This window comes from Tupaia chinensis, unplaced genomic scaffold (assembly GCF_000334495.1).
Source record: "Tupaia chinensis unplaced genomic scaffold, TupChi_1.0 Scaffold000323_1, whole genome shotgun sequence".
Lineage (NCBI taxonomy): Eukaryota > Metazoa > Chordata > Mammalia > Scandentia > Tupaiidae > Tupaia > Tupaia belangeri.
Genome location: NW_006159817.1, coordinates 656,541 through 665,676, shown reverse-complemented (window position 1 = coordinate 665,676; position 9,136 = coordinate 656,541). Strand labels below are relative to the sequence as shown.

Sequence of the window (9,136 nt, the reverse complement as noted above, 5' to 3'; positions counted from 1 at the left end):
ACTGCAGTTGCAACTAAAGCTAGGCTCTCACGTCAGTCCCTGAAGGCAAGACTGGTGCATTAGCAAAATTACCCTTCAAAATCTCTCAGCTCTCCTGTCAAACGCAGCACACACCGCTTTGTACGAGTGATTTTTTGGGGGGCAACAATCACATGTGTGTGTGTGCAACGAGGCACAAGATGCAACACAATACCCATGCACGGTGGGATTTTAGAGAATTGTGAATTTGTAAAGGTTAAAAAAAGATCGGCTGTGAATCTATATAGCTGAGCTTAAGACGCACATTATTAAAAACAAAACAGGGACCAGCAGTAGGCGTAATGGCTATGTTGCTGGACTCCCACGTAGTCAACCGCGGTTCGCGTTCCGGACCCGGTGGTTTAAACTCATGCCGGGCGCATGTGCGTGCGTGCCCAAGATTCGGAGAGGAAAATGGAGGAGAAGGGATTGCGGCGTGGCCATCCCCCCTGGGGGGTGATTTCTCACTTTCTGTCTCTCTCTGTCTTTCTGGTGAGCGCATGCGCCCTATAGTGAAAACTTCTCAAAAAAAAAAAACCCCACAAAACAAAAAAAAGCACTGCTTTCAAAAGTGTTTGCACTAAAATCAGGCTTACTGTAATTCCATTTTCCACAAGCTCTGTGAAGCCTGTTTGTACAGAATGGCTGCTGACCTGGAAGGCCTGGGACACAGCCTGGAGGAGCGGGGAGCTCAGGCCTAGCTCCCCTCGGAGTGGGGAACCCCAGACCATTGGGCCCTCTGTGGCCCCAGCTTCCCACCTACAGCCGAGGGTCCCAATCTGTCCCTGATCCTCGGGCCCTCGCAGGAAGGCTTTTCTCCTTTCTCTGTCTGAAGAGGACGTGGAGATCGTGTCTAAACACCTCTGGGTTCAGCCCCTTCTCCCAGGGAGACACAGTCTGCACCCAGCCCAAGCTCCCACTGTCTCCTGCCCGGGGGCCTCAAGGGTTTCCTCCCCTTCCCTGCTACCACTCACTCTCAAGAAACTGCTTCCCAGCATACATGAGAGCCTCCGTCGGTGGGCTCGAAGCGCTCTGACGGCCCCTGGCTGCCTGTCCGCCGAATCCCGGAGTGCTGACAATGGCCTCCACATTGCTCTCTTCAGTTTGTACCCGGATCCCCTTCCCAACACACCACCCCTGCCACGCTGGCCTCTCTTTGCTTCTCGGACATCCTGAGATCATTCCTGCCTTCGTCCCTGCCTCAGACCCTCGACCGTGCTTCTCCCGGGCTTCCTGGGCAACTATTTCCTGTCGATGAGGCATCAGCTCGGCAGCCACCCCCTTAGCGAGGCCTTCCCTGACACACCGTCTGGAGTAGCTCCTCTCCCCTTCTCATCCCGGCCCTCATCGTCACCAGCTTCGGAGTACGGACTCACAGGCCTGCTGTCTGTTCTGCCCTAGAAAGAGAGGCCCATGGGAGCGGCCTCCCCAGGCCCGGGACAAACCAGGCCCTCCATGAAGTGCCGTGGATCGAATGAATGAATGAATGAATGAATGAATGAATGAATGACACTGGCCTCGGAGTGTCAACGAGAGGTCTCCGTTCTCCTCGGGCTGTGAAGCCCTGCAGAACTGGGGAGGGGGACGGGCCCAGGAAAACAAAGACTTAGCGTCTGGCTCATTGGAGGAGCTGAGGGGGCCTCCCAGAGCTCAGAGGAGGACCCCACTTTACCTGGAGCTGCTTCAGGGCCTTCTGGGCTTGCTCTGGCTTCTTGTATTCCACGAATCCAAACCCCATGGAAAGCAGTGCTCCTGAGAGAGAGGGGGGGGTGGTGGACATCGTACCAGGGTTGTGGATGGGGATGCAGAAGGGCGCAGATGGGGTGCAAGACTTTGGCGGACCCTGGGCCTCGCTTCAGTTTCCCTTTTGTTTTCACACCCTGTTCCGTTCCCGAAAGAGCCTCCAGCTCCTGGCTGGCCGATCATGACTAGTCATCCTGACGAGTCAGCCAGCGAGGTGATGTGGCCGCCACCTGAGGCCCAGCTGACTGTTAATTAACAGATGATTGACATGATAATTAACTCCGTAATAAAATCCCGCCTTCGGGAGGGAGAGGGAGCTCGCAGGGATGACCAGCGAGATGACAGCCAAACTTCTACCTGGGCAGCTGGGCTTCCATACATAATGCATGAAAGGAAGACGTGCAGGAAAGGCTCCTTCTGTCCAGGTGGGATCTGATCACTCGGGTCCTGCTTTTCAGATACGAAGTCGGGACGGGAAGGCTGGGTGGGATCATTCTACCTGATCGGGTTCCCCACTTCTAGGGGGGAGTGGCGGGAGTCCGCACTGCAAGAGCGATCACAGAAACCGCCAGAAACTTGGCCTCCCTGACTGGTTACAGGTAAGGAGGGGACTTCAGAAAGGTGGTAGAAAAACAGAATTCAAGGACAAGGACAAATCTAGTTTGGTGCAAAACTTTTTGCTTTTTTAAGAGATTATTTTGCTGGTGGGTGTATGCGCTCATCAGAGACACAGAGAGACAGAGACAGAAAGGGAGAAGTCATCCCCACTGTGTGTGTGTTGGGGGGCAAGGGTGGCCATGTTGCAATCTTTTCTCCTTTATTCTCTTGGGACTTTGGGGACACAGGCAACATGTGCCTGGCGTGAGTTTCAAGCGTCTGGGTCTGGGACTTCAACCGTGGCTGGCCATGTGGGGAGTCCAGTGATGCAAACATTACACCACCTGCTGGCTCTGGTGCAAAACATACTTAAAGCCCATGCATAGTTTTTTGTTTGTTTTTTAAATGTGCATTTCTATAAACTTTCTGTCTTTTTTTTTTTTTTTTGGAGAGGTTTTTACGATAGGGCGCGTGCACTCGCCAGCAAGACAGAGAGAGACAGAGAGACAGAAAGCAAGAAATCACCTCCCCTTTTCCTCCATTCTCCTCTGGGGATATGTGGCATGCACGTACACATGCCCAGCGTGAGTTTAAGCCACCGGGGCGAGGACTTGAATGGCGGTCGGCTTCATGGGAGTCCAGCAACACAGCCATTACGCTAACTGCTGGTCCCATTTCCATGAACTTTCTGAAGATGCTGCCTGCATATGTGCATATGTCAGTATGTACAATTAGCGGGGGGTTATTTTCACGGAGCACTAAAAAGAAATCCAAGGTCCCTAATTACATCTTGTCTTTTTGATGCAAAAATGGAGACAAGAGGGTAGTCTCTGCCTGGTTCACGTTGGCTGGGGAGGTGCACGGTTAATGCCTCGGTGGAATGTTCCAGAAGTTCTATGTCTGGGTTATCGCCCTTGGAAGGGAAAAGTGTTCTTTTATTTCCTAGGGATTTCCACGCAGAGGGCTAGGGGAAGGGTCAGCCAGGCCCGTCTATACGTGACACTGTCTGAAATATCTCCGATGGCCTTGGGGAGTGCAGGGCCCAGGTTTGGAAGGACCCAGTGGCAAGACTGCTTCCGCTGATAAGCAGGAGTCTCCAGAGAGAGACAGAGAGGGGACAAGCCGAATGAGACAGCCAGAGGGTGACCACGCTTCGGAACGGAAGGCAGCCACGTAACGACCCAGCGAGGTGCCCTGGTCCCCTGCCGAACGCGACACGGTTTCTTTCAGGCCATTTCTTTCTGAGATGTCACACAGAATACCTGCTTTGTTCTTCTTCCTGGAAATAGAGCAGCTCTTCACCATTCCCACTTTGGAGAAGACCTGGAAAGGGACATTAGCACGGACCATGAGCACTTCCGGGATGACCCTGTGACTCACGCAGGCCACGCATCTAACCACGGGGACCAAGAAGGCGGGGGTAAAGGCAGGGCTGGCCGTGGTCTGTGGCCTGGTGGTCAGGGCAGATGGATCCCACGTGGCTTGAAAAACACCCCCCCTCCCCCGTTCTGAGACACCCACTTACTTTCCTCAGCGTCTCCTCTGCCGTGTCAAAGTTGAGATTTTTAATAAACAGAGTACAGCCCGGGGAGCTCTCCTCGTCCTCACCCTCGCCCTCGTCCTCGTCGTCCTCCTCCTCCATCTTTGCAGGCGTGTCCTCCGTGCCTCCTCCTGTCGGCTTTTCGCCTTCTGGGGTCTCACTGTCTGGTACTGGGTCCATCAGGAAAAACATCCATTCAAAGGGGTCTCACCCACCAAAGCCCCGGTGCGACCAAAGCTACGAGATCAAAGGGGTTCTTCCTCCGCAGGGGGGAGTCAGGAAGGGACACTGCAGTCCCAGCGTGGGCTGAGTTTCAGTAGCTCTTGAGAGAGAGGGAGGGAGAAACTTAGCGAGGGACAATGCCCTATCCCCTGCTTGTTTTAAAGAAAAAGAAGAAAACACATACTAAAAGCCACAAGCCTTAAATAGAACTAACCAATGCTGATTTTTAATTTTTTTTAAAGAGAGGTTTTTGCTATAGGGCATGTGTGCTTGCTGGAGAGGCAGAGACAGAGACAGAGACAGGAAGTAAGAAATCACCCCCTGGGGGGGATGGCCACATTGTCATCCCTTCTCCTCCACTCTCCTCTCGGGATTTTGGGCAGGTACGCACACGTGCCTGGGAAGAGTTTCAAGACACTGAGTTCAGAACTCGAACCATAGCTGGCCATGTAGGGGGTCCAGCGATGTAACGGTCACGCCATCTGCTGGCCCCCTAGTTTTCAAATTTGTGTGTAGGAGAGATGAAAGGGGTATTTTTGGACAGGGTCTAGCTGTGTCACAATCCTCCTCCCTCAGCCTCCTAAGAAGCTGGGACTGCAGGCATGTGCATGGCGCCTGGCCTTTTAGGGTGGGTGGGGAGTAGAACTCAGGCCTCCCATGTGGACTCGGCTGGGGGGCTGGGAATGGTAGCAGCTAGGCCTCGCCAATGTGAACCTGAGCTGCAAAATACATTACTAAGTGAACTGCTTTACTGACGCATGAACCTCAGGACGTTTTGTTTTTCCTTCAAACAAAATAGTACTTAGCGAGGGCCAGCAGGACTGGTGACATGGTTAAGGGCACTGGACTCCCACATAGTCGACGGCGGTTCAAGTCCTGGACCTGGCAGCTTGCTTTCTCTCTTTCTCTCTTTCTCTTGCTCTGTTGCTCTCTGGTCAAATTTATTTATGAATAAAGTTAAATAACATACTTTAAAAAAAAATAGTACTTAGCGAACTTTCAAACTAAGATGCAACTTAAAACTTTTCAAAACTTACTGAATGGGAGTCAGATTGAGAGCATTCTGAATGCTCCTTGACCCCAGGGGCTGTTCCACTCCCAGTCTGCATTCCTTTAAGGAGCACAGACATGGGGTATGCACGTGCACGCATGCAACAGTGAAGTTGTCATATGCCCAAACAAGGGACTGGGCAAGTCATGGGACCATCAACGGCTGGAATAATACGCGGGCATGAAAAAGGATGTTTCCCAAGGATGCGTGATGACGTGAGACAACACTCTAAATACAGCAACTGAGAGAATGGGGCCAGCAGATGGAGTAGTGGTTACATTGCTGGACTCCCACAGGGCTGACTGTGGGTCGAGTCCTGGACCCTGTGGCTTGAAACTCACGCCGGACATGTGTGCGTGCATGTCCAAAGTCCCGAGAGGAGACCGGAGAAGAAGGCACTGTGGCGTGGCCATCTCCCCTACCTTCCACGGTGATATCTCACTTTCTGTCTCTGCTTCTGTCTCTCTGCTGAGCACCCATGTCCTAGAGCAAAACTCTCTCAAAAAATAAAAAAATGGAAATATTAAAATATAAAAAGGACAACACAAGGACAATCAAAAGAAGTACAAAGCACGACCACGAGCCGCACAGAGCTTGTGAGGACACACACCCGTGAGCACACGCATGTGAGCACACGCGCGTGAGCACACACACACGAGGAGGGGGCGGGACGGAGACGTGCCAAGGGCTCCCGGGGGTTCCTCAGGAACTCAACCGCACGGGGCTGTCGCTCCCACCTGGCCAGTGTCCTTTATCCTCCCCTTTGTCAAAGGAGCAGCATTCTGGGGGAGGAACAAGCGAAGGAGCAGCTGTGAGTGTGGGCCAGGGGCATGTGTCTCGGCTGCAGGGCAGGGAACCCTGGCACTGCGTGTGGATTTCACCCAAGAGACCTGGGAACGGGCTGGCCTCGCGACCTTTTGAGAGACCCTGCCAGGAGACGATGCATTCAGCTGGGGGCCAGGTGGTGACGCAGAGATGCCGGGACTGGGTCCCCCTCCCAGAGCACCCCAGGAACATGCTCCTGGCTGGCCGAGGCAGGGGAAGGCTATGGGAGGAAGAGCCTGCTGGCTGGCTGGCTGGCTGTCTGTCTCTAACATAAGAAATATTAAGTAAATACACCTTAGTTTTTTTTTTTTTAAAGGTTTTTGCCATAGGGCACGTGTGCTCGCTGGAGAGACAGAGGCACAGAGAGGGTGAGAAATCCCCCCCCAGGGGAGAGGACCATGCCACAAGCCCTTCTCCATTCTCCTCCTGGGGTTTAGGGCACGCACGCATATGCACCCAGCATGAGTTTCAAGCCTCCACATCCAGGATTTGAACCGTAGTCGGCCACGTGGGAGTCCTATGCCACCTGCTGGCCCACACCTTAAAATCTTTTTAAAAAGAAAATATGTTCAATTTGGTTCAGCCTTTCCAATTTCCCTGGCACAAGACTAGGGCCCGAGACAAATACCCCCCTATACACCCAAAAACAAGGTTCCTGAGGCTCCTCCACACCCCCAGGTAACCACCTGCCTCCCGCCCCCAAAGTCTTCAGAGCTGTTACCCACCACGCCCACGCGTCCCTCACCCACACCTTCTGAGGCTGCTCAGGGGCCTGGAGCTGTGCTGGCGACAACTGCTTCTCCCCCCACACCTTTATGCAAATAGTTCAAACATCTGTGTGACCTCAAGGGCCTACTTGGGGCTCAAACTCGCCCCCTCCCACTCTCATGCCAAGCACCAGAGCCGGCTCCTGGCTACCCTACTCTCTGTGATGTGAGCCTGACGCTTTGAAGTCCTAATTAAGCTTCAGCCGCTTTGCCATAAAACCACCCTTTTAAACCCTCGCGCAAACAGCTACAGGGACGCTGTCTCTCTAATACTGGCTGAACACGCAGCCTTCACCCCGGTGGAGGGGAGCCTGGAATCCAGATCTCCCACCCCAGGACAGAACGGAGAAAACCCACTCAAGGGCCCTCCCCCATCTGAGGCGCCAACACCATTTACCCAACGAGAAACATTTGTTCTCAAGACCCAACTTCCAAGGCAAAGCGAGGGGACCCAGGGGAGCCAGGGATGGCGACACACACCCTGCAAAGCGGCTAGGATTCAGGTCCTGGGTGAGAACTTCAACGGCGCCCTTTAAACCGTGACCATCAGGGACCAGCAGATGCATAATGGTTCTGTCACTGGACTCCCACACAGTCGATCATGGTTCGAGTCCCGGACCCGGTGGCTCAAAGCTCATGCTGGGTACATGTGCATGTGTACCCAAGATCCCGAGAGGAAGAACGGAGGAGGAGGGATTGCAGCTTGGCCATCCCCCCTGGGGGATGTGGTACCACGTCGCCAAAACGGGCAGGGTGGCACAAGGAATACCCCCAAGGCTTTGGCAGATGAGCCCAGAAACTTAGGCACCTTGGGGTTGGCAAGAGAAGTCCCAGAAGACTACAAAAACTGTTAACAGAGCGGGACCAGCAGTTGGCGTAATGGCTATGTCACTGGACTCCCATGTAGTTGACCACGGTTCGAGTTCCGGACCCGGTGGCTTAAATTCACGCCGGGCGCATGTGCATCCGTGCCCAAGATCCCGAGAAGAGAATGGAGGAGAAGGGATTGCGGCGTGCCCATCCCCTCTGGGGGGGAATTTCTCGCCTTCTGTCTCTCTGTCTCTCTCTGTCTTTCCAGCAAGCACACATGCCCTATAGCCAAAACCTCTCCAAAAAAGAAAAAAGAAAAAAAAAACAAACCAAAAAACCTGTTAACAGAAAACAGTGGAGTGGGGTGGTGCCTTGGGAGGGTTGTGGCCAGGTCAAGGGGACGGCCCCTTTTTGGATTGGCCAACAGCTGCCACGTGGCGAGGATGACCCAGTATGGCCAAGAATCTAGCAATCCCTTCTCCATTCTCTTCTCAGGATCTTGGACACACACACATCTGCCCAGCGTGAGTGTAAAGCTGCCGGGTCCGGGACTCAAACTGTGGTCAGCAACTTGGAGTCCAATGATGTAACCGCTGGGCCATCTGTTGGTCCCAGTACGTTTATTCTTGACATCACTTTTGTGTACACTGCCCAGCCAGGCCTCGAGGGGGAAATCCAGGGGGAAATGTCGGAGACCCCTAACCCAGGGCGAGGAGAGCCCCTGTCACAGGCTCCTGAGGAGGCCAGCCAGTGCCGACTTCTGAGTCAAGAGGTCTGTCCACCGCCTGCTCTCCAAGTCGCCACAGACCTGCTGTGGCCCAGGTCTGGACCTAGGGAGGTCTGGAGGAGGCCGAGAAGTGGCCATGAAACGGAAGGTCATTTTAGAAAGCACTTCTGCTTCTGGCCTGAGTCAGGAGACCAACAGAAGATGAGAAAGAAGAGACACGGCATTGTGAAACTCACGCGGACGTCGGCCAGTGCGATGGCCAGGGACCAGAAACAGGGAAGGTGGGCACCAGGGCCGGGCTGCGGGCGGGGGGCGGGGAGGGGAGAGGAGGCCCTGGAAAGGCAAGGTGGGCTGGCGGGGGCTGGGAGAGGCTCCACAGTCAGCCCCAGTCACGCACCGCCACATGGGGCTGTATTCTAATCAGGCCTCGGAATTTACTGCGGCCCTCCCCTTCCCGGCTCTCGGCGCAGAGCTGACAGCAAAGGCTGTTATCAGTTGCAAGCAGCTTTTCAGGACCTCCCCCCACTCTGAGCCCTTTATCTGGAGGTGAGGGTCTTGGTTGTGAGGAGATAAAACACGCTGTCCCCCTCCCTCGAGACTGGTCCAGGGAACAGGAGAGCTTTGCAGAAGGGGCGGGGAGGGGGGTAGAGAAAAGAGCTCCACCCACTCCCCCCTGCTCTCCCTCCTTCCCAGCCTGAGGAAGCCCAGGGGCTTCGGGGGCTGGCTGAGTCCACGGCACTTGCTGTCCTCTTGCAAAGGGGAGTCAGGGATCTGCTGAAGCTTCTGGAACAATATGGAGAGGGCAGGGGTGGGGGTGGAGCAGGTGACGAGGAACC

General features: G+C 54.3%; 1 protein-coding gene across 1 annotated transcript in view; it reads right to left on the bottom strand.

Annotated features, from left to right (window-relative positions):
- The window catches only part of RBM19 (RNA binding motif protein 19), a gene marked incomplete in the record, with an annotated part of 174,920 nt that overhangs the window by 129,395 nt on the left and 36,389 nt on the right, over positions 1–9,136 (bottom strand). Inside the window, 3 exon segments of the mRNA XM_027773124.1 lie at positions 1,691–1,770; positions 3,621–3,681; positions 3,884–4,068. Of these exon segments, the coding sequence (XP_027628925.1) occupies positions 1,691–1,770; positions 3,621–3,681; positions 3,884–4,068 (326 nt within the window).